At 39.0% G+C, this 24125-nt stretch overlaps 2 protein-coding genes across 4 annotated transcripts in view; both read left to right on the plus strand.

Annotated features, from left to right (window-relative positions):
• Positions 1-19586, plus strand: part of TMEM87A (transmembrane protein 87A) — a 40890-nt gene extending 21304 nt beyond the window's left edge. Inside the window, exons 11-20 of one of the 3 annotated variants that reach the window (XM_088839766.1) lie at positions 715-808; positions 1584-1655; positions 4085-4193; positions 5108-5166; positions 5902-6005; positions 13124-13197; positions 13622-13683; positions 15314-15369; positions 15861-15895; positions 18327-19586. In XM_088839766.1, coding sequence (XP_088695892.1) covers positions 715-808; positions 1584-1655; positions 4085-4193; positions 5108-5166; positions 5902-6005; positions 13124-13197; positions 13622-13683; positions 15314-15369; positions 15861-15895; positions 18327-18391 — 730 coding nt within the window. In that variant the 3' untranslated portion in view covers positions 18392-19586. Of the gene's footprint in view, positions 1-714; positions 809-1583; positions 1656-2276; positions 2346-4084; positions 4194-5107; positions 5167-5901; positions 6006-13123; positions 13198-13621; positions 13684-15313; positions 15370-15860; positions 15896-18326 lie in introns of all 3 variants that reach the window. The other 2 variants (XM_055435878.2, XM_055435879.2) reach the window with 2 other exon arrangements.
• Positions 19587-21317: 1731 nt separating this feature from the next.
• Positions 21318-24125, plus strand: part of VPS39 (VPS39 subunit of HOPS complex) — a 46789-nt gene continuing 43981 nt past the window's right edge. Inside the window, exon 1 of the mRNA XM_055436129.2 lies at positions 21318-21519. Within this exon, the coding sequence (XP_055292104.1) occupies positions 21447-21519 (73 nt within the window). The 5' untranslated portion in view covers positions 21318-21446. The remainder of the gene's footprint in view (positions 21520-24125) is intronic.

The following is a 24125-nucleotide window of genomic DNA, read 5'->3' on the forward strand; positions in this document are numbered from 1 at the left end:
GGTAGACATGATTTAAGGCAGTGCATCTCACGCTATAATGCTCTAATGAATCATCTTGGGGTCTTGTTAAAATGTGTATTTCGATTCAGAGGTATTTTGAATTTCAAGGGTCTAAGATTTTTCCTTGGATGACACTGAAGCTACTTGGACTTTTCATATTTTGTTGAGTTTTGAGCGTAATAACAGGCTATTTAATGAGTTTTAGTAAGATTTTGACTGTATTAAAGAACTGTTAAAATTTTTAGATTTGATAATGACATTGTGGTTATGTTTTCTCAAAGTCCATATCTGTTTAAAATATATAGAAATACATATATATAAAAGGTGAGCTGTCTAGGATTTGTATCAGGATAATATGGGGGATGGGAAGTGGATGAGATGTGCATGACGCAGGATTAGTTGTAGGTTGATGGCTTTTGGGACTGGATAATGGGTTTATAGGGGTTCATTATACTATTGAATATATTTCAGGATTCTCTGTAATAAAAAGGTTTTGAAAAATTTAGTAATAAGGGACTGCATCTCAAGTTCTAGTGTTTACTGTCTTGATTTAAAACCATACATCTATTTGAGTTTTTTTTCTGGTAGATCAAGTATGTCTGGCTTATCTCTGTTAAGTTGTTAGCCTGTGTTAATCAACATGAGTTTCTGTTTCTTAGCTTGTCTTGGGGTTTGTTGCATTTATACTCAGCTATCTCTTTTCTTCCTCTTTAGGCCTCGCCTTGGAGTCACTCTTCACAAGGTTGTGGTAGCAGGGGCACTTTATCTTTTGTTCTCTGGCATGGAAGGGGTCCTCAGAGTTACTGGGGTCAGTACTGCTCAATCTGAGTTTTTGTGGTCATTCTCCATTTTGTGATCATTTTGTTTTTGTCTTAAAGTTAATTAGAAGTGTCTGTGGGCTTCTTTACTGTTTTCCTCTAAGTCACCTTTGGGCTCTGGTTTCCAAAATGTATGTATAATTTATTTTTCTTTTTAATCTCTTAGAGCTTTATAAATTTAATGTGTGATGAGGAATGAATGCTTTCCCACCTGTCCCCAAATTACTGCTTATTTACTAGTTTCTCAGTGGGAAGCAGCAGTGGAGCAGTGGGCTCCATTCTTGCATAAGTGACAAGCTTTGTAATCATGCATTTTCTGGTTAATCTAATTTTTGTTTTAAAGTAACAGTGCTCTTTGCTTAACCAGGACTTGAATTTCAGAGGTTTCTTAAAATTGAACTGATTATGTTTTATATAATAATTGAGAATTACATAATTATGCCTTTATCAGGGATGAAAACCAAAGCACTAAGATATATGATAAAGAAATTTGTGTTAGACCTGGTTTAATTTGAAGAAGTGGGCCTCCCTAGCTCATTTCTCTCTGTTACAAATTGTCAGATTAAAGATGGTAAATGCTGTAAACTTTTCCCTCAATTAAACTGAGCTCAGTAAGTTTTGCAACAAATTGCCCCTTAAATGAAACACTTTATGGATGATGCTCATTTGGTTTTCAAGTTGCACTGTCCTCTGTATGTAATTTTCTTAGACTTTCAACAACTTTAACCCTCTGTCAATTTCGTTTTCTTTCTCCTACTACTGTAGTATTTTTCTTATCCCTTGACTTTGGTAGTAAACCTGGCCCTCTCAGCAATTGATGCCTGTATTATTTTATGGATATCCTTTCAATAATGCCCTGGTGATTGAGTAATTAGGATTGAATAAATAAATAGTATCTTAAACTTAGGAAAACAAGCAGCATAATTTTGGGGACAGATACTTACTTGCCTTACATTTTATTTTGAGATGAGCTTTTCTCGTAAAATACATTGTATACAATTCTAGAAATCATTAATTCTTAGTATATAAATGGTGCAGAAAATTTTAAATGTGAAAAGGGTCTTTGACTTACAGCCAAAATCAAAATGATGGGAAATGATAGGTTGGGATGGGAGCATATGCTGCCATAACGTTTTTGGTATAGTCACTTCTTAATGTGGATCTTAATATGCTAAGAACTCTATGGTGGTTGTCCCTTATTAGTTAGCAGCATATTTCACTGTGTTGAGATTGTAGTCAACAAGTTGTGTGAAATGCTAACAACTGTATATTCTATATGATGGTTTATCAGAAGGGAAGAATGGTGTAGGTGCCACATGTTACTCCACTTTGTTTTCTTTCAGTTCAAATGCAAAAATCACTCCAGCTGATTATATCAATGTAAAATCACGTGCTGATTTCTTCTCTATGCCTCTCTGGACATCTCTTTTTTCACCATCTCTTTTTCTTTGTCTGCAGGCCCAGACTGATCTTGCTTCCTTGGCCTTTATCCCCTTGGCTTTCCTAGACACTGCCCTTTGCTGGTGGATATCCTTCTCATTGGCTAGTTTGATGGCCATCCATTTTCTCCTTTTGGAGAAAATTATCTTTCTGTAAAGGATTTTTTTTTAAAACCAGTTTCGTTGATTACTCCTTAGTCTGGGATTAGGGAATTTTCAGTCTAACAACCTGAGGCCTGAGGTAAGCAGTTTTCTTGTTTGTTTTTAATTTTTCAAATTGCATCAGAAATTAGTGACTGTATCAGAGCACAGAATACAAACTTCTGGCTTTTCTTTTATTTATTTACTTTTTACACCTACCTCTCGTCCTTTTTTTAAAAATGAACTTTGATTTTGGACTTATTTGTGCATCCCACTTAGTGTTAGAGTAACTGGCTGCTCTACCATTTCTTTTAGCCTCTAGGAATTATTAAATGCTTTGAAAACTATGAAAAAATTTTGATTCTTAAAATATGGTTTTGAGATTCCATAAGGTTATTTGACTCTTAAAATTATGTATGAGTTTAGCAGATTTAAGTCCTTACAGGTCAATGTTTTGAACCCCTGTTCAAAGGTGACTTGGAATTGTCTGAAGGCTTCCACTCTTTGAAGTAAATATTGATTCATTTACAGGTGACGTCACCCAGCACACAACAGACAGATTTCTTTTTCTGCTGCTTCTTAAAATTAAATACTGTTTATTAGAGATTTGGCCTATTGAATGAAGGATTTGAGTTTCGGGATTTTTTTTTTTTTTTTTTTTGGTTTTTATGTATATGCTTCTAGGTATAATTGTGCAATATTATTGTCTTGATAAACTAATGGTATAAAAGGCTGAATGTAAACAAAGTAATAAGTTTCTGAATTTGAGTAGATTATCACTTATCTTTGAAATTAAAATGTTTTTGGTTCAAATGATCAAGCTTTCATACATCAGTATCTTTCAAGTGTGCTTTGTGAATCTCTTTAAATATTGGGAGGAATGAAGAGGAAAGTGGGACAAGGCCAAACAGTGAGATAACCCAGTATTTAGGTAGCAGCTAGATATTTGTCAAAGCACAGACCAAGCTCCAGCTCACTCATTTTTGTGTCTTCTCATTCTGAAAGTTGGACATGAGGGCAGATATCCTCTTTAGTAGTCATCAGTTCCCCTTCTGTCTTCTGTGGCAACTTCTCCTTGGGAATAATGTTCTGAAAATGGAGAGTCATTACTTTCAGAGGCTAACTGCCTGGAATACTCAGCCAGTTGTAATTGTACCATCCTTTTAATTCAGGATCAATCTAGCAGCAGATGGTACTTTTCTTAATATTACACAAGGGATCTAAGTGTAGAACTGTAGAAGGTTGTAGGCATACGTATTTATGGCCCTAGGCTGGATTAGCTGGGACAGTGAGAACAGAGATACTTAACCTTAGAGGACAGAAGATAATGCTGACTCCTATTCCCTTGCCTGTTACTCATTTTCATTTTCTTCCATTTGTCTTCATTGTCTTTTTCATTTTTGTTTCTGTAGAAAGCTGCTTCCTGTCTTAATTTCTCAATTTTTAATAATTTTTCTCCTTTTTTCTTTTTCCATTCTCATTTTATCCTGGTTCTATCTTCTCTTCAGTATCTCATTGAAAATGAAGACTTTCTTATTAATCATGGTGAGGCCTGGGAGTGTTTGTGAGATTGAGAATAAGCAAGCTGTAAGACCTCTTATCATTAAGATCATCAGAGAAACTTGAGAATTAATTTACTAGCTTATTGTTTTTTTCTGAATGTTGATTTCCTTGACCTTCAAACACATATTTATTAGCCTGACTCAAACAATGAAGCTATTAAAACTTAGGAGGAACATCGTAAAACTCTCTTTGTATCGACATTTCACCAACACGCTTATCTTGGCAGTGGCAGGTAAGTCTTTCCTGATGTTTAAATGGGATCCTTTTAGAGTAGAGATTCTTAACCTGAGAGGTCATAGGTGGGCTCTTTAAAATTACATAGAAAAGTTTTGTGCATTTTACTTGGGAAAGGAGTCTTTAGCTTTCGTTATTCTCAGGGGTGTGTGGTTCAGAAGAGATTGAGAATCACTTAGTTTAAGTATAATAGATGAAGAATAATTGCATTTACTTTCAGTTCTTAGTATATCTCTATCCTGTATTCATTCTTTTTTCTTGAGGCAAGTTAATTTCAGTGCTATATAGCATTCATATTTATTTTAGAAGACATTAATACTTCCTTGCTATAGAATTTTAGGTCAGGGTATGTTGCCTTTATATTCCTTCCACGTCTGTTACTAAGCATGCGTAAAATATAGGCATTAGGTAGACCATAGCTAAAGTAGGCTTATTTTTGCCTTTAGGCTCTTGTAACCAGTACAGTAAGGTCTGGCCTATGACTGGAACCAAAAGTTGTGTTTGTTTTACAGTCATTTTATCAACCCTTTCCCCCCATTTGACTGGCTAACAAAAAATTAACATTTACAATATTAAAGGTAAAGGAAGGGAAAAAATTATTGATATTGCTGGGAAAAGCTGTATTTTCAATACTGTCTTTTCCAGTTCTCAGGGTTACTGAAGTAGTCAGATGCTAAACAAAACTACTCTTTAAGTACAGAAATTTTTGACCAGAGTGTATATCGTGAGCCTTGAATCGAGTAGTTAAGTAGTTTTGTGTTGAATAAGTATGTTGAAATAACAGAAAGTGTGGTGATCATGTTTGGGGGTTAGGGATGTGTGAGATTCCACTTAACCAGAATCGAAGGATGTAATGGGGGATGTAAACCAGCATTCACACTGACCAGGTTTGTTTTTTCTATTTCCTCTTAGCATCTATTGTGTTTATCATCTGGACAACCATGAAGTTCAGGATAGTGACTTGTCAGTCGGTGAGTTAACAAACAACATACATTTAGGAATAGTGTACCGTTTGTTGTACACAGACAATTATGTTGATGACAGTGGTAAGGTTTGCATTTTATAAAAAATTAGCTTTAGGTCTTCATTCTGGGAGTTAGAATGCTTCTCTCCTCCTGAGTATGTTATATATGCCATATATGATATATACCAGTAGTTCAAGAGAATTTTATAGATGGTAACCAGAGACTGTCATAACCCAAGCTTGCCTTAACTAAAGATTCTCAAACAAGAAATCCAGAGTCTTAAACATTAAGTTTGTGTGAATAATGTTGATCTGAGTAAAAACCATGTCCTTAAGATCTGAGCACAAAGAATATGGCCAGTAACATTTCTTTGGAGGGAGCTAAAGCTCTACTTTGGTAAAATTAAATAAATAGAAGTGAAAATTATTTTAAAAAGTAACAACCTGATATTATTTTGTCTTACGTTGTATAAAACCCTTCCCTAAAGATTCTCAGCTATAATGAAGCATTGACAGGTACTCTGTCTGCTTAGTGCCTTTTCTTTAGTAAACACTACAAGGAAAGAAATTAGGTTCATTTACTTTGTATCCTAACACGTGGCACAGTGCTTATTAGCACATAACAGGCCCTTAGTAAATATAAGTTGAATGAATAAGTGGTTCTTGTTCTATGCAAAGGGCTTTGCGAACAGCTGGTTAAGATGATATATTAATATATAAATTTTTTCTCCCCTTTTGGTAGGATTGGCGGGAGCTGTGGGTGGATGATGCCATCTGGCGGTTGCTGTTCTCCATGATCCTCTTTGTCATCATGGTTCTCTGGCGACCGTCTGCGAATAACCAAAGGTTTGGGGACACTTCTTATTCAAGCTGATAACCACTAAGTGGATGTGTTATCAATTAGGTGTGGTTCAGTGAGTGACACTGTTAGGGCTGTATCATGTAATGGAAGTGATACTTTGTGGGTCCATATTTAGGAAATTGGGCTCATGTCTTCAGTTCAGTTCAGTTCAGTCGCTCAGTCGTGTCCGACTCTCCGCGACCCCGTGAATCACAGCACGCCAGGCCTCGCTGTCCATCACCAACTCCCGGAGTACACTCAAACTCATGTCCACAGAGTCGGTGATGCCATCCAGCCATCTCATTCTCCGTCGTCCCCTTCTCCTCCCGCCCCCAACCTTTCCCAGCATCAGAGTCTTTTCCAGTGAGTCAACTCGTCGCATGAGGTGGCCAAAGTATTGCAGTTTCAGCTTTAGCATCAGTCCCTCCAATGAACATCCAGGATTGATCTCCTTTAGAATGGACTGGTTGGATCTCCTTGCAGTATAAGGGACTCTCAAGAGTCTTCTCCAGCACCACAGTTCAAAAGCATCGATTCTTCGGCGATCAGCCTTCTTCACAGTCCAACTCTCACATCCATACATGACCACAGGAAAAACCATAGCCTTGACTAGACGGACCTTGGTTGGCAAAGTAATGTCTCTGCTTTTTAATATACTATCAAGGTTGGTCATAACTTTCCTTCCAAGGAGCAAGCGTCTTTTAATTTCCTGGCTGCAATCAGCATCTGCAGTGATTTTGGAGCCCAAAAAAACAAAGTCTGACACTGTTTCCACTGTTTTTCCATCTATTTCCCATGAAGTGATGGGACCAGATGCCATGATCTTTGTTTTCTGAATGTTGAGCTTCAAACCAACCTTTTCACTCTCCTCTCTCCTATTAATTAGAGTTGTGATTTTTGACATGCTGCCTCTCTTCATCTCTCTGAGCCTTAGTTTCCTCTTCGTATAATAAGGGGAGAAATTGATAGCTATTGATATGAGGTCCTTGTCAGTTCTGACATCTGTTAATATTTGTACAGGTAAATAAAAGGGAAGTAGATTGTGACAATTTTAATGAGAGTATCACCTATCTACTTTCCAGGAGAAAAGAACAATTTCTTTAGTTGTTAGCTCAGCTTACTGTAAGAACAGAACGGGTAAAATGAGAATTTAAGTGACTGTGGAATAAAAATTAATATGTGGATTTGCTTTATTTAACTGTAGGCAAGTCTCAGTTATTTAGGAGTTAGCTGTGTGTATTTTGTTATTAGTCATACCTTTGCTTTCCTTGTTTTTCTCCTCTCTTCTTGTGCGTTAGACAGTTACGAGTTTATATTATACAATTGCACCACCAAAGAGGGAAAAGGTTGAGATGGTATAACCAAGGGTCTGCTGACCCTGCTTTACATTAATTTTTTTTTTACAGATAGAAATCTCATAGATTACTTCTGTGTCATGTTATGTATTGATATATGTCTGTATACTCTTTTTTTTTATTGTCACTATAGAAATTTATTTGAATTCAAAATAACATGGTTATATTTGGATAATGAGGTCCTGGGTCTGGTTGTGCTGGAAGGCGAAGCACGTCCACATACAGGGCCTTCCAGATGCCACATGTTCTTCAGGATGCAGGCCTCCACAGTATTGCATGTAGGATATACTTGCCTTTGGCAGCCAGGCTGACAATTGATAGGTATCAAAACTTATCCTTCTGAGCCTCAGTGAGTAGGGGAAGATTCTGAGCTTCAGCTCAGTGGTCAGCATGTGTCCCGCAAGCAAACGCCATCAGCAGCTGCAATGTGGAAGCAAAGTTCCCCTTAACCAGCTCTCTAACATTCGGTATACCCAGCAGTTCCCCAAATATGTAGACAGCAGCACCTGGTGGATGAGTGTGGCCAGTGCTGCCCCCTTGACTGACTAGGCCAGGAGCAGAAATTGCTCTTGGTTCTCCCTTGTCACGTTTATCTCAGCATTCGTGGCTGCACTGAGCTGAAGGAACCTGGGCTCAGGAAGTGTTAAGCTTCCATGTGGCTCTGCCCTCTTTCTTAATGAGGCTGCCCAGAGACGAGGGCCTCTTGCCAACCCTTTCCTCATACTCTGGGTCAGACTCTGCAGGCCACTGCCTTGGAAGCTTTGTCTTCCAGTGCACTGCGCAGAGCCACTGCTTTATCATTTCTATCAGCTTCTCAGTCTTAGCTGCCACCTCCCTCTACAAATTGATCTATTGATCTTCTGCTCATTTGCTGGCTATATCTGTACACAAGAATTTTCCTTCTTCAGTCTTTTAGAAAAAATGTTTGCTTTACCTCTCTTCCTTTCTCCTGTTTTAAAAGTGCGTTGTGCACACTCCCTATAATTGCAGTGTTACAGCCTGATGTATTCTTCCACATGATATTCCTTGTTCACATGTGGAATCTTCTTTTACTCACTCAGCAGTGCACAGTGGAGTGCACAAGACAACTGGTTTAAATTAAACCATCTGTTTTCATGGTTGGCATTATTTATATTAGTTGGTACAGATATATACTACAATTGATTAACTTGTTTTGTATTGATAGGCATTTGGACTATTTCCACTTGGGGTGTTTTAGGGTTCCCAAAGCCACATATGTTTAAAAGGACTCATGAGACTCATTATACAGTTGTACTTTTTTTTTTTTAATTGATTAATTGTTATTTATTTTTGGCTGCACTGGGTCTTCACTGCTGCACAAGGACTTTCTCTAGTTGTGGTGCATGGACTTCTCATTGCGGTGGCTTTTGTTGAAGAGCACAGGTTCTAGAGTGCTCAGGCTCAGTAGTTGCATCTTGTGGGCTCTCGAGTGTGAGTGCAGTAGTTGTGGAGCACAGGCTTAGTTGCCTTGCAGCATGTGGAATCCTCCCAGAACAGTGTTTGGAACCCATGTTCCCTGCACTTGCAGGGGTATTCTTAACAACTGGACCACCAGGGAAATCCAGAGCAAAGTTTATTACAGCAAAATGGTGAGATCAACAAGAGAAGTATTTGTACATCGTGCATGCTGCTTTTCCCAACACAAAAAATACAGTAATGTTTCTGCCCATCGAAGACCATTAGAGACTCAGCACTCAGGTTATTATTGGGGCCTGGCCACGTAAGCACCTTGTACCTTCTTGCCTGCCAAGTTTTTTCAGTCATATCTGACTCTGCAACCCTATGGACTGTAGGCTGTCAGGCTCCTCTGTCCATGAGATTCTCCAGGCAAGAATACTGGAGTGGGTTGTTATGCCCTCCTCCAGGGGATCTTCCCATTCCATGGGTTGAACCTGTGTCTCTTATGTCTCCTGCCTTGACAGGTGGGTTCTTTACCACTAGTGCCACCTGGGAAGCCCCACTTTGTACCTAATATGTACCAAAATTCCAAAAGCCCAGAAGCAAAGCAAATTTTATTATAGATTGCATTGTACAGACAGCCTAGGTATAGTGGTTCACCCTTAACCAGCTAGGGAACAGTTCAAGTACCAAGTTACTGGACATCAGCCGTGGAGCATCATTGTAAGTAGTTCCTTCTAAACGCCTGCTGTGGTTGCAAACTATTATATATAGAATGGATAAGCAAGGTTCTACTGTATAGCACAGGGTACTGTATTCTGTATTCTGTAATAAACTATAATGGAAAAGGAAATAAAAAAGAATGTATATGTATGTATAACTGTAGCACTTTACAGAAGAAATTAACATTGTAATCTATACTTGATAGAAGAAAAATTTATGGATACTTTTTAAAAAACCCAGCTTCAATCTAAATAAATAATGATCTGTAAATAAATAGTAAATATTACTGTATTACTGTAATAGTAAATATTACTGTAAATAAATGCCTTTTGTGCACAGGAACACTAAAAATAGGAATAAGCTATAAGAATGTTTAAAATGCCCTTGTCCATTTTACCAACCCAAACTCTTGGGCTTGCTTGCTTGTACACAGTAAGGCCCATCTGCTGACCGTGGGTTTTGGTGAAGCAAAATAGTGTTTATTGCAGAACACAAGCAACGAGTACGGGCAGCTAGGCTTAAAAGACCCAAACTCCCCTGTGGTTTTCAGAGAAAGGTGGTTTTTTTTTAGCTCACCAGGCTTCTCTGTCTGGGATTTTCTAGCTAAGAATACTGGAGTGGGCTGCCATTTCCTACTCCAGAGCAGAGAAAGGTTTTTAAAGATAGGGAGTAGGGGTATGGGTGCATGATCAGCTTATGGACATTCTTCTGATTGGTTAGAGGTGAAGTATTTGGGAGTCGGTACTCATCAACCATCTGGTCCCATCACTTCATGGGAAATAGATGGAAAAACAGTGGAAACAGTGTCAGACTTTATTTTTTTGGGCTCCAAAATCACTGCGGATGCTGACTGCAGCCATGAAATTAAAAGACGCTTACTCCTTGGAAGGAAAGTTATGACCAACCTAGATAGTATATTAAAAAGCAGAGACATTACTTTGCCAACAAAGGTCTGTCTAGTCAAGGCTATGGTTTTTCCAGTGGTCATGTATGGATGTGAGAGTTGGACTGTGAAGAAAGCTGATCGCCGAAGAATTGATGGTTTTGAACCGTGGTGTTGAAGAAGACTCTTGAGAGTCCCTTGTACTGCAAGGAGATCCAACCAGTCCATTCTAAAGGAGATCAATCCTGGGTGTTCATTGGAAGGACTGATGCTAAAGCTGAAACTCTAATACTTTGGCCACCTCATGCGACGAGTTGACTCACTGGAAAAGACTCTGATGCTGGGAAAGGTTGGGGGCGGGAGGAGAAGGGGACGACGGAGAATGAGATGGCTGGATGGCATCACCAACTCTGTGGACATGAGTTTGAGTGAACTCCGGGAGTTGGTGATGGACAGGGAGGCCTGGCGTGCTGTGATTCATGGGGTCGCAGAGAGTGGGACACGACTGTGCGACTGAAGTGAACTGAACTGAACTGAACCCATCAACCTTCTGGTTCCAACCAGTCTGGGATCTATCGACTTTTGGCAGTACATAGTTCCACCTGGTGGGGGTTTCAGTATCTGAAAAACAGCTCAAAGGATATGGCTTAGACTATTATATATAGCCCATAAGGAGGAACTTAAGTGTCTTTGACTTTGTTAAATGGCTGAAATATTATTGTTTTGTCTTGTTCGACTGTTTTCCTTTGCTTCCGCATTTTCTCATTTCTCTAATTGAATTTTTTCTTTGGAACTCTGGGAAGGCCCCAGAAGCTAAAGTTTTTCTACAAACAAAAGGCAGCAGAGGGTTTGGAGCCAGGGAGGAGGGAGGCAGTAGGGGGAGGAATTATCCTGGGAAGATCGAGGAGGTTCCTGCTCAGTTACATACATTTATTTTTATATCCTCCCATACCCCTATGCCCCATTTTTTCTTTCAGTGCACTTATTATCTTCTAAAATGTATATACTTTATTTATTGTGAACTATCTACCTTCTCTTTCCATCCCCCACCTCTCAAACCAGAAGGACATTCCACAATGACCAAGAAATGTTCCTGGCTACATGGAGTTAGCCAAGCTGCAAAATCTGAGGGAATGGTCCCTATAAGACTGTCTTTACTTTTGACACACAGTTGCAAGTTCAAGGGTTTGCAGAACCAGTTCAGATTTGATAATTCACTAAAAGGACTCAGAATTCACTGAAAACTGTTGCATTCATGGCTATAGTTTATTACAGAAAAGGGGTAAACATTAAAATCAGCTTGGAGGAGAGACTTACAATACAGAGTCCAGAAGGGGTCCAAATGCATCTCTCCCAGTTGTCTGCTCCCCATGGAGTCACAGACGGTGTTCCTTCCTCCTGGTTGCACTGTATATATGACAGTGACAGTACATACTGAATGTTGGTAGCTGAGGGAAACTCATGCGAGCCTGTGGGACACTATTGGGGTTTGATTACCTGCTGCCTATATGGCTAACCTTCAGTCTCCGAGGAGGGCCTGGAGGTCAGGCTTGTAATCTTTAGTTGGCTAGTTCCTCTGGAGACTGGAAGTGATATTGTGTGCTCCAGATTATGTGCTGTGTTTAGTCACTCAGTTGTGTCTGCCTCTTTACGACCCCATGGACTGTAGCCCACCACGCTCCTCTGTTTGTGGGGATTCTTCAGGAAAGAATACTGGAGTGGGTTGCCATGCCCTCCTCTAGGGGATCTTCCCAACCCAGGGGTCGAACCTAGGTCTCCCGCATTGCAGGTGGATTTTTGACCATCAGAGAGCTTAACACAAATCACATTGTTAGATTGTCCTGTGGCCAGAGCCAGAGTGGGTAACCAGTGACACTCGTATCAGGCAGGACATGCCAGGAACATAGAGATCACCTCCCATTAGTCAGGGGCAAAGACTAGATCTCTCTGTGTATACAAGGTGAATGTTTAAGAACACATTGGCACATAGCATATACTTGTACTAGTGAGTGCCTTGGGATTGCTGGGATTGTGAATTTTTGTTCGTTACCCTTTAACAGGTTATAGGTGTTCCCTATTATTCCTAGCTTATAGGAATGTAAGGGAGACTTTAAAACAAGAAAATAAAAATAATAAACAACAGTAAAATGAAAAGTGCAGAATGAGTTCACAGCTAAGCATTGTGAGAATTACCTATCTAGTAGCAGCTTTGCTGAACCTCTTGCAAATTGCAAAGGAGAGATAAATTACTTGGAACACAACACAATCAGACTTTCCAAATCATAGCTACCAGTTTGAAGGCTGAAATTTTGAATTATATGCTTACCCTTGTGTGGTACATATGCTTATAAATGAACATTTAATTGAGTGCTTACTGTGAAGTATTGTTCTAAGCCCTTTATTTGAAATAACTTACCTGCTTTCTTTATTACAGTAACGTTCTATTATTATCCCTGTCTACAGATGAGGAACCTGGGGCACAGAGAAGAATAGGGAACTTGTCTAAGGTCACAAGTAGTCTCGCTGAGCCTGCACTCATAAATATGATACCGTCCTGCTTCTCTTTTGTTCAGAGCAGCAGTTGAGAGCTTTCTGAAGGGAAGGAACTGTTGTGTTATTCATGAAACTGATATTATGAATGACTGTAATTGAGGTTCAATAATTAGTCCTGTAAAATCCAGATAGTGGAATAGTGTTTTTCCTTTTCTAATTTTTTCCTTCTGTTCTGCCTTTGTTCTGTCAGGTTTGCCTTTTCACCATTGTCTGAGGAAGAGGAGGAGGATGAACAGAAGGAACCTATGCTGAAAGAAAGCTTTGGTAGTGATAAAATTCACCTTTTATTTGTGCTTTAAATATTCTTTTCTGATTTTTGGAAATAGAGTAAAGGAAGTGTAACATTTTGAGTATCAAAATCAAGAGACTTTGATATAAGAACATTTATTCTTTTACAACATGCTGTTCTTCAGTTGGGTATGTGGTAAAGTTAGAGGAAAGCAAAAGTAAGGGTATCAGTCTTTAGATGAAACCATGTTCAGTGAATAATGGCACATTAAATGTCCAGTTTACTTGCTATAGATGAGCTGAAAATTTTACTTTGAACATTCCAGCACAAATGTAAAGATGAAGATTCTTACCTGTAGTTTAGTGTCAGTAAGCTTAAAATGAAGCTCTGGATCCGCTTTTGCTGTCAGTGTGGTCACTGACATAGTTAACTGTATCTACTTTTTTTTTCCTTCTACAGAAGGAATGAAAATGAGAAGTACTAAACAAGAACCAAATGGAAATAGCAAAGTAAATAAAGCAGTAAGTATGACATCTGTTATTTTTGCCCTGTCCTCTAGCCCTTGGTGGAGCTCAGCACTTATGTACAGATCTTAGTGATTTTTTCTTTTTAACCTATTGTATAATTAACATTTTTAAAAACAGAGATAGCAAGAGATTCTGTCTGGCACCTAGTATCTTTAACTAGATGGTTTGCTTCTGTGTCCTAGAAAAGTTCCGGACCATACTGATGTTTCTGTGTAATGGTTGTCATCAGTGTAGTCATAGCCTCATTAATAACCTAAGGTGGTCTTTTTTGTCAAGATCAAGACTTTTTCAGAACTACAATGAGATACTACCTCATACTGGTCAGAATGGCCATCATAAAAAAGTCTACAAATAACAAATGCTGGAAAGGGTATGGAGAAAAGTGAACCCTCCTACACTGTTGTTGAGAATGTAAATTGGTACAGCCACTATGGAGAACAGCATAGAGGCTCCTGAAAGAGTTGCCATATGATCCAGGGATCTTACCCTTGGGCATGTTTCCAGACAAAACATAATTCAAAAAGATACAGGCACTCCCTGCCCCATGTCCATAGTAGCACTATTCACAATAGCCAAGACATGGAAACAACCTAAATACTCATCAACAGATGAATGGCTAAAGATGATGTGGTACATATACGCAACTGAATACTACTCAGCCATAAAAAAGAATGAAATAATGCCATTTGTAGCAACATGGATGAACAGATTACCATACTAAGTAAGTCAGAAAGGGAAGGACAAATACCATATTATGTCACTTAAATGTGGAATCTAAAATATGATACAAGTGAACCTATCAGTGAAACAGAAAAAGACTCAGAGAACAGACTTATGGTTGGAAGGGGGGAGGGGTGGGGGAGGGGCGGATTGGGAGTTTGGGATTAGGAAATGGAAGCTATTATATATAGAATGGATAAACAGCAAGGACCTACTATATAGCACAGGGAATTCTACTTACTAGTCTTCAATGGCCTATAAGGGAAAAGAATCTAAAAGCAAGTGGATATATGTATCACTGGTTCACTTTGCTGTACATCTGAAACTAACACGACATTGAAATTCAACTATACTCCAATATAACTTTAAAAAAATCCTCTGATAAACCATAATGGAGAGAATATGAAAAAGAATATACATATATATATATAATATATATATATATTTATATAACTGAACACTTTGCCATATAGCGGAAATTAACACAGCATTGTAGATCAACTATACTTTGATTTTTTAAAAGAAAAAAAGATCAAGATGTTTTCAGTCAGCTTTTGTTTTCCTCCAGAACTGTGCATTCACTCTACATTTAAAAGGGCTTTAGAATTTATTTTTAAGGCTCAAACCTTACATGCAGTAAGAACTCTAGGTATTACACTATTGAAAAGCATTTAAGGATATGAGATACCATTTTATATTTCGTATATATAGGTTCTGATGCTAAAACTGAAACTCCAATATATAGTTTACTTTTTCAAATTAAATTATTTGACTTCTATGTTTTCAGTCCTGTATTGTGAATATACTAATTCAGAGTGACAAAAGATTGAGACCTCTTTAGATCCTTACTTGAGATGTATATTTTGGTGCATTTTAGTAACATCTGGCATTTATGTGTTCTCAGCAGGAAGATGATTTAAAGTGGGTAGAAGAAAATGTTCCTTCTTCTGTGACAGATGTGTAAGTTTTTGAATCATTCCACAAGAATACTTTTTCAAAGTAGTATTTTATTATTTTAAGTGAATTGAGCTGAAGAACATAGTAATGAGAATGCTTGTAGTTAACTCTGAAAGTAAAAGATTAAATTACTGGAAATAAAGTATTAAAAACATTAAAAGATGTTAGAAACTAAAAACTAGGAATGATGTATTAATACAAATGGAAGTAATCTGGATTGTTCATTCAGATGACATTTCTGCTCAGAAAGATTTAGCTATAGGTCTTCCTAAAATCAATGGGGTAATCCTTTTGGAATTTTTGAGTTCCTTTCAATGTCTATAATGTTAATTAAACATTGATCCTATTAAAGTCCATACAATTTTAGTAACTGATTCTTGTGGGTTTTTTGTCTTTTCCTGAAATGTCATTAAATTGTACTCATTATTCCACTATCCTTTATGAACCATTTATAGCTTTATTTTACATTTATCAGTTTGTTTTTCTCTCTGTAGAGCACTTCCAGCCCTTCTGGATTCAGATGAGGTTAGTAATCAAATAATATACACATAAACTTTGTGTCTGGTGGCTTAATAGGTAGTCATCAGTCTTTTGTTCAAGAACACTGATTTATTTGACTCAGTAATGGCCTGATTTTGTTACCTACTATCAGTACTATCTTTGTCACTGTCTTACAGATAATAAGGATAATTAGTATACTTCTGATGTTTATGTTGTTACAGTCCATGGGGTCACAAAGAGTCGACACAACTTCAAGACTGAACAAGAACAAAATGTTTCTGTTGATTTTTAGTCTTTTAATATGGTTCCATACACTTCATCTAGAAGGTTTCTCATGAAGTCTTATATAAGACTTGCAGTCTGAGTTCATGGAAACCTCTTCTAGACCTGTTCTGAATGTTTAGGTTATCTTGATTTCAGAAAGCCTTTTAAAAGCCTTTGCGCAGTTGTGACTTACTGTATTGGATTGACTGTTAAAAAATGGTTTCTTCACTTCCCACTGACCTGCTGTGTGGTGCTGCACAGTGTCAGCTTCCTTAGCTGTTCTATGCATTGAATTAACTGAGAGCTCTACCAGACAAACCTGTTTACAGAACTCTTGGCTTTTTGTGGTGTATTCTCAGTTCTTTCTCTTGGGCGCCACCTTCTGCTTATAATGGGCTGGCCTTCAGGATTTCCCTTTTGGCTTCAGCTTTTCAGAAATCCATATTTCAACCAGAGAGGGCTGAGTATGTGAAACCCAGTTGTGCTGTTCAGGGGAACATGTGTTTATTGTAGTACTTTTGGTGGCAGACTTCATGGTTTTATATTTTCCCGTATGAAAAAATAGTTCAAGAACTTAAATGAATTACAAGAGAAACAGATAAAGGACTAGAGTTGAAGAGTCTGAGTCTTCAACAACATTGGAAGCTAGAAGATAAAAGAACAATGTATTTGAATTCTGAGAAAAATTATTTTCAAACTAGAATTCTGTACTCAATTATCAATTGAGGGTAAAATAAAGATGTTTTCAGTCATGAAGTAAAATAATTAAAAAAAATAATTGACATCCTATGTGTGCTTTCTCAGGAAATGTATTCTAAAATAAAATTAGAAGGTATTCTAAAGTAAAATTACTATGTAGATGTTTATTCATAAAATATATGAATATGCGGGAGCTATAAAGAGAAAGACTTTGGATCCAGGAAATCAAGAATCCGACACAGAGGCAGAGATGAATTCCTAGGATGATGATGTAAAAAATTCTCAGTGACAGCTGAGCAACAGGTTTGGAGAGCAGCTAGTCCAGAATGGAACAGGAGAACAGAGAGCTTCAGGGAGGGGTATTTCTAAGAAAAAAATGTGAAAAGGATAGATTTTCTGATGTAACTGATCATATTGCAAAGGGATTTACAGTTCTGTCAGAGTTTGGGAAAAATGAAGAATATTCTAAAGTAAAATTCCTGTGTAGTTCCTGTGAAATTTAATAGTATTACATTGATACTTTTGAACTGTGGTGTTGGAGAAGACGCTTGAGAGTCCCTTGTACCGCAAGGAGATCCAACCAGTCCATTCTAAAGGAGATCAATCCTGGGTGTTCATTGGAAGGACTGACACTGAAGCTGAAACTGCAGTACTTTGGCCACCTCATGCGACGAGTTGACTCACTGGAAAAGACTCTGATGCTGGGAAAGGTTGGGGGCGGGAGGAGAAGGGGACGACAGAGAATGAGATGGCTGGATGGCATCACCGACTCTGTGGACATGAGTTTGAGTGAACTCCGGGAGTTCTTGATGGACAGGGAGGCCTGGCATGCTGTGATTCATGGGGTCGCGGAGAGTCGGACATGACTGAGCGACTGAACTGAATTTTTTTCAGTTGAAACAGCATATTATAAATACTGTTTTATAATCAAATGTAATTTTTTACGTGATTTTAAAAAATTATAATGGAAAACACATGAAATCTACCATTCTAACCTTTCTCAAGTGCAAAGTGTTAATTTATATGTGCAATGTTGTGCAACAGATGTCTAGAACTTCTTCATCAAATGTAATTTTAATCAGGATATACTGTAGTTTGTCTATACAGTCTTATATTTTTGGACACAATTCTTTCTAGTGTTGTCACAATAGTAGAGATGGTAGGAGCTAAATCTTTGCCCATATCCATGACTCTTTCATTAAGTTAAATTCCTGAATCACAGGAGGTACACATTTTTATTAAAGCTTAAGTGACTAAAATACACAGTTCCTTTTGATTTGTGGCTTGTTGTCCAAGAAGCCTAGAGATTTTGCTTCAGTTAATCTTTGGACTTGGACATCTGTATGTTTCCAAATCTTCCGATTAGGAAGCACCGCTCTAAGTAGCTAATGAACATAAGCAAGTACTTAAGAAAACCTGTGATCATTTTTGTAAAAGATATTTGGAATGTAGACCATTTAAAATTAATATACTTAAAATAACTTTTTCCTCCCTAGGAACGAATGATCACACACTTCGAAAGGTCCAAAATGGAGTAAAGAATGGGAAGATTTGCAACTGAGGATGGCTAGGACCTGGAAAGAGATCAGCTTCTATGTTAGTCACTGCACTGCTCCATGGGATTAAAGGAGGCAATGACATCTTGATCTGGTCCTTGATCTTTGTGCATTGGAGCTGGCGAGAGGTGTTGGAACAAGGAGAACATTCTCTTGAAAACAAGTTCATAGGATGAAAAGAATCGACAAGTTTTTTATTTGCAGCATTGATGCCCCTTTCCCTCCCACACCCTGACATGGATGTTCATGCAACTTGTGTATGTTGTTCCTAAACCTTCTATAATGTTTAAATTGTTTAATCTGTCAAACTAAGAAATTTAACATCCTCTGAAGAACTGTGACATCAACGCCATAATACATAATATCCAGGAGCAACTGCCTGTAATTTTTATTTATTTAGGAAATTACATAGGTGATGGGTGAAATTGTTAATTATCTTTGCATTTCCTGGGAAGCCAAGGTTAAATCTTGCAGAGGTAGTTTAGAGGGAAAAAAAAATGTCCTGCATTAAGGAGCCACAGTTCTGTCGGTGATTAAAAAAAGAGCAACAACAAAGGGAGAGAGACTGTTACAGTGTGATTTAGATCATTTGAAGAAGCAAAATCAAGTGCAATTTTGTTTACAAATGGTGTACATTAAAGATTTTTCTATTTCAGATGTACTTTAGAGAGAAATATTAGCTTAACTCTTTTGACATCTGCTATCGTGACACATCCCATTGCTGGCAATGTGGTGCACACTCCAGAACTTTTAACTACTGTTTTGTAAGCCTTCAAGGGCAGCATTGTGGAGTCCTGGGCAGTGCTTTGTTTGCCTTCATGCCTTTCACTGGGTGTTGGACTAGATGCAGAAAGGCACTCCATCATAAGTGCATGTGAGTGAGCACCCTGCTAAAGGGATTATAATGCTTCAGAAGCAGGAGCTAATATAAAGGAAACAGGTCCTTCTTTCTTAAACAGTTTTTTCTGCATGAAATAATGTGGAAGCCCTGGACTGCTGCTCATTTTTTAGGATTGACTGTACTTGTATCTGGTGTTGGCTTAGGGATGGTTTATAAGAAACATCACAAGGTGATGGGATTCATTTGAAGCACTATTATTTGTTCGAATGATTTTGTCCAATTTTGCCTTCCCAAGATTTTTTGTTCTACATAGAAAGTTCATGCCACTTTTTAATATTAAAAAGTTTTAACAAAATTCATGTTTTTGTCACTTTTTTTTCAAGACTTTCTCTGAAGACCCTTCTTTCTCCACACTCTCATTGAATTTTCCTTCCATGGTTTTTATTCTATGTTGTCTTATTTTCTGTTAAAATCAGTGACCACGTGACTACAATCTTCACTAAAGTGTTTATGTAACATTTCTGTAGCTGTTTGGTGTGGTGATTAACAACAACAAAAATCACCTAGATAGTATTTCTTAAGAAACAATACGAACTGCCTATTCTCAGGTTAACCCATTTGCAAAGGGCTGGTATTAACTTTGTGTGCTTCTGTTCTTCCACACCAAAACTCAGCAAGTGAATAGTGGTCATCATGCAGCAGGATAGTTGGTCATATATTTTTGAGACTGATTAGATATTAATTTGAAACTAGGCAAAAATCCCTTTTTTTTTTTTTTTTTTTGAAACACCGCATGGCTTGCAGGATCTTAGTTCCCCCACCAACAGTAAAAGTGCCAAGTCCTAAGCACCAGACCGCCTGGAAATTCCCAGAAACCTACTGTTACAAGCAGGGGTGTATAGGACAAATTCTATAGCCTGGTAACTCTGTTTTCTCATGACTTCTTGTGTTAATGTGATAGGCTGTAGTCTATCAATTCTTAGACTAGGTTCAGAGGTAATTTATATTATCATATTGACCTGTAACGAACTTAAGAGTCTACATTGTTTATTTTGGTCTTGAACTGGAACTACAAGGTAGCAGGCCTTCTAGCAGAACAGCTGGTAATCCTAAATTTTCAAGGTGTTAAGTTTCTATGGGGAAAATTAGCCCCAAGGTTTCTTTAGCAATTGTTGTGTTTCTTACTACTTGAAAATACTTCATTTGATTATCATAAACAAATGATAATCATGGGGACAGCATTCCTCATTTACAGATGAAGAAACTAAAAGTGACCAGGGCTGTAGGGTTTTTGTTTTTGTTTTAATACTGTTATATCACATACTCACTCCTTTTTCCTTTTACATTTTGCTTTAAACCAAATGCTTCACTTCATGGCATACTAGCTGTTTTCCTGGGGGTAAACTGCCAGATACAGATCATTCTTGCATTGGTTCTCAAACTTTAAATAAAAGTTCATGGACTCACTTTGGGGACTTATTAAAACACAGTTGGACCACCAACCACCCCTCCCCGCCTTCAGTGTTTGAGTCAATAGGATGAGGTCTGGGACTGCCTTTCTAATAAATTCCCGGGTGATGCTGACCTAGGGACCATACTTTGAGAGCCACTGGCCTCGATAAGACCCTAAAATAAAATACAAGAGAAAGTTACTGCGAATTAGTTGGGTTTATAATGGTAATACTAAAACTACCATTGATTGAGTGCTTAGAGTGTCAGCTGTTGCTAAAAGCTCACAAGGTTAGGTACACAACACTACCATCACTTTGCAGATACAGAACTAAGGCTTCTAGAGATTGTTTCTTAAACGCCACAGCTACTGAGCTCATTTCCTAAATAACAGGTCTCCATCCCAAGTCTAACTAACGCCAAAGCCTGAATTCTTCATCATGCTCTGATGCCCAAAACAGTTCAAAGATTAAGATACCTTTTCCACCTTATTAAACCCTTGACCACTCGGGCTCCACGATGGTCCAGCGAAATACGCGAACCCAGGTACCAGATCACTCCTGGAGACTGCGCCAGGAACCGGGGCGGAAGGGGCGGAACTTCGGCTGCGGAAGGGGCGGGCTTAACTGCCGGAAGTCCGGTGTTGTTGATGGCTCTATTCCCCGAGGGCCAGAAGCAGAGGTCCCCACTCTTCCCTGGTCCTGATTCCGGCCCCACACCCGGCCCGGCACAGTCCGGTTGAGGCTGTGGCGGCGACTGCGCCTGCCGCCATGCACGACGCCTTCGAGCCGGTGCCGATCCTAGAAAAGCTGCCTCTGCAGATCGACTGTCTGGCTGCCTGGGGTGAGACGAGGGGCCAGGTGGGGTCAGCGCGGGAGCGGCTGAGACCTTTCACGAGGCTAGGGAAGTGGACGGCCTCTGGCTGTGTGGACTCTGGTCGGGCGTCCTCCAGGAGGGGCCTAGGATGCGGGGAGGCAGAGCACCGTTGACAGCGAGGGCGGTGGAGCTGTTTGGGCGATCTCCGGGGATCCAGACATTTTAGGGATGTTCACCTGCCGTTGCTCTCGGTAGGGAGTTGGGGGTGGAACTTTCCTTATTAACTACTCAGTTTTGGCTCATTTCTGTTCCCAATAAGTCTTTAGTTTGGGTAACAAAGTTCCACAGAAGTTCTCAGACGGCTAGGGGCTTGAACTTGTCCAGACTGTTGTTTTCCAGGTGAAAGACAGCACTGTTTTTGTTTGCTTGTTTTGCATTGAACAAGTTAGCAGCTGTCTTTTCCCCCTTAATGGTCACTCATCACTTACTTCTAATTACTGTAGCTAGTTTGTTACTCTCCACTTTTAATCTAGCCAAGTGGTTGATTGTCTCATAATCAAAATGCCCAAGTTACCTAACATTATCCCATAAGTAGAAGAGGGTCATTTCAGGCTGTCAAGAAACCTAACCCATAAAACGTTGCATGATCCACTTGGAATTGGCCAGTAAAGAAAGCAAGATCATATGTCTCTGTTCTAGAGTACAAATGGGTTCTGAAATAAACCTTGACACCTATGGACGTTATGCTCCTGTCCACGAGTGTCTGTGTGTCTGATAACCAAAGACCAAACAGAAGTAATTTCAGTCTTTCCTGTTAATATCCAGGTCCTAGAAATCAAGGTGGCTCGGAACCTTAATCAGATCTTGTACTGAGCTGAGTATCATGATGGACCTTGTGGAATCTTGGTGGTAGCTGGCATTCTGTTTATTGTCATGGACAGTGCCACTCAGTCAGAGTTCTTCACATCCTTTTCAGTAAGGCACCTTCACTACATATCTTATTAATGTGTGCAACCCCCACTCTCCCCCAGCTGCCATGGACCTCTTTTTTAAATTTTATTTTGTTGCAATATAGTTGATTTACAGTGTTGTGTTAATTTCTACTGTATAGCAAATGATTCAGTTTTACATATATTATACATTATTTTTCATCTTCTTTTCCATTATGGTTTTCACAAGATACTGAATATAGGCCCCTGTGCTATACAGTAACAGTGTGGTTGTTTAGCTCTGGGACTTTTTAAAGTCACACCTCCACAGCAATCTGTTCCCGGGTTAAGGAGAGAATCCTACTTCCTCCAGGTATCTCAAGAAAACTTCCACTTTTATCATTAAATGCTCTCAGTAAAAATTTAGAATAAATAGAGGAGAAAAAAAAAGAAATTGAAAAAATGAAAGACCTGACACAGCACAAGGGGATCACTGCCCTGTTTCTTTGTCAAGTGTGTATTAAGTGCCTGCATGGGCCAGTCTCTCTGCTAGAAACAGGAACCCAAAGATGAGTAAGAAACAGTGCCCGTGCTCCTGAGACACACAGTGGCAGACAAAGAAATGTGAACAGATTACAATACAAGATAAATGATAACAGAGACTTACACTGCCTAATACGTGATCATGGAGGGAAGGCTAATCCACTCAGCCTTGGACATATGTTTCTGAAAAGGATGGATGCAGCCGCTTGCCACACTCCACTTAGCTTGTCAGAATCCTTGACCCTGATACCCTGTGGGACTAGTAGTCCACATATTTCAGGCTCTTTCACCAACTGGTACCTGTGCTTTCCAGAAACAGCTTTTGAAATGGTAGGTAGCTATTGGTCTGTCTAAACTCCAGCAAAACAGGAGAAACACCTGTTGCCTACGAGATTGCTGCACTAGGTACTGGGCTGTGAGAGGCCACTTACTGCCTTGTGCCTCAAAACTACTTTATTTTCAGGCTTTAGCAGCAGTTAATATCTCTGTTTCTAGTTTTTACCCCTTCTGTCTACATTGTGACCTTAGGTGGAAAGTTCATCCAGCAATCTCCAGGCTTCTGGAGGGCCAGACAGTATTTGAGCTGGGTGATGTCATACAGCCACCATAATCCCATCTTCTGGGACATGGAAGTGAGGAAGATACTGATGGTGATGATGATGAGGAGGACTTCTCCCAAAACTCCAGAGTTGTAGAATCCAGCTGCCTCTTCAGCATCTTCATTTGGATATCTGGTTGCATGGCCAAAACAGTTCCTGATTTCAAAATGTGCCTGTCCCCCTCTATCCCATTATCTCTGCAAACAGAGATGGCATTTCTGTTTACCCATTTGGCTAAACCCCAAAGCCTTGGAATCATGCTTGACTTCTCTTATTCTCTTATACACCACATCCAATCCATCAGCAAATCTTATCTGCTCCACCTCCTGAAAAATTCTACAATCCAGTCACTTCTCTCCATCTCTGCTGTTCACTGCTGTTGATGAAGGCACCAGTCTCTCCCCTCTGAATGACTGTCATAGTCTTCTGACTCATCACCCTGGGTTTGCCATTTGCAGCATGTTATCCACATAGAGGTAGAGAGATCCTTTGAAAACGTCATCTATTTGCATCTCTCCTCTGCTCAAAACCCTCCAGTAGCTTCACATCACAACTGGAATAA

The sequence above is a fragment of the Moschus berezovskii genome, chromosome 9 (genome assembly GCF_049115385.1).
Source record: "Moschus berezovskii isolate FMDL1 chromosome 9, NW_MosBer_1.0, whole genome shotgun sequence".
Classification (NCBI taxonomy): domain Eukaryota; kingdom Metazoa; phylum Chordata; class Mammalia; order Artiodactyla; family Moschidae; genus Moschus; species Moschus berezovskii.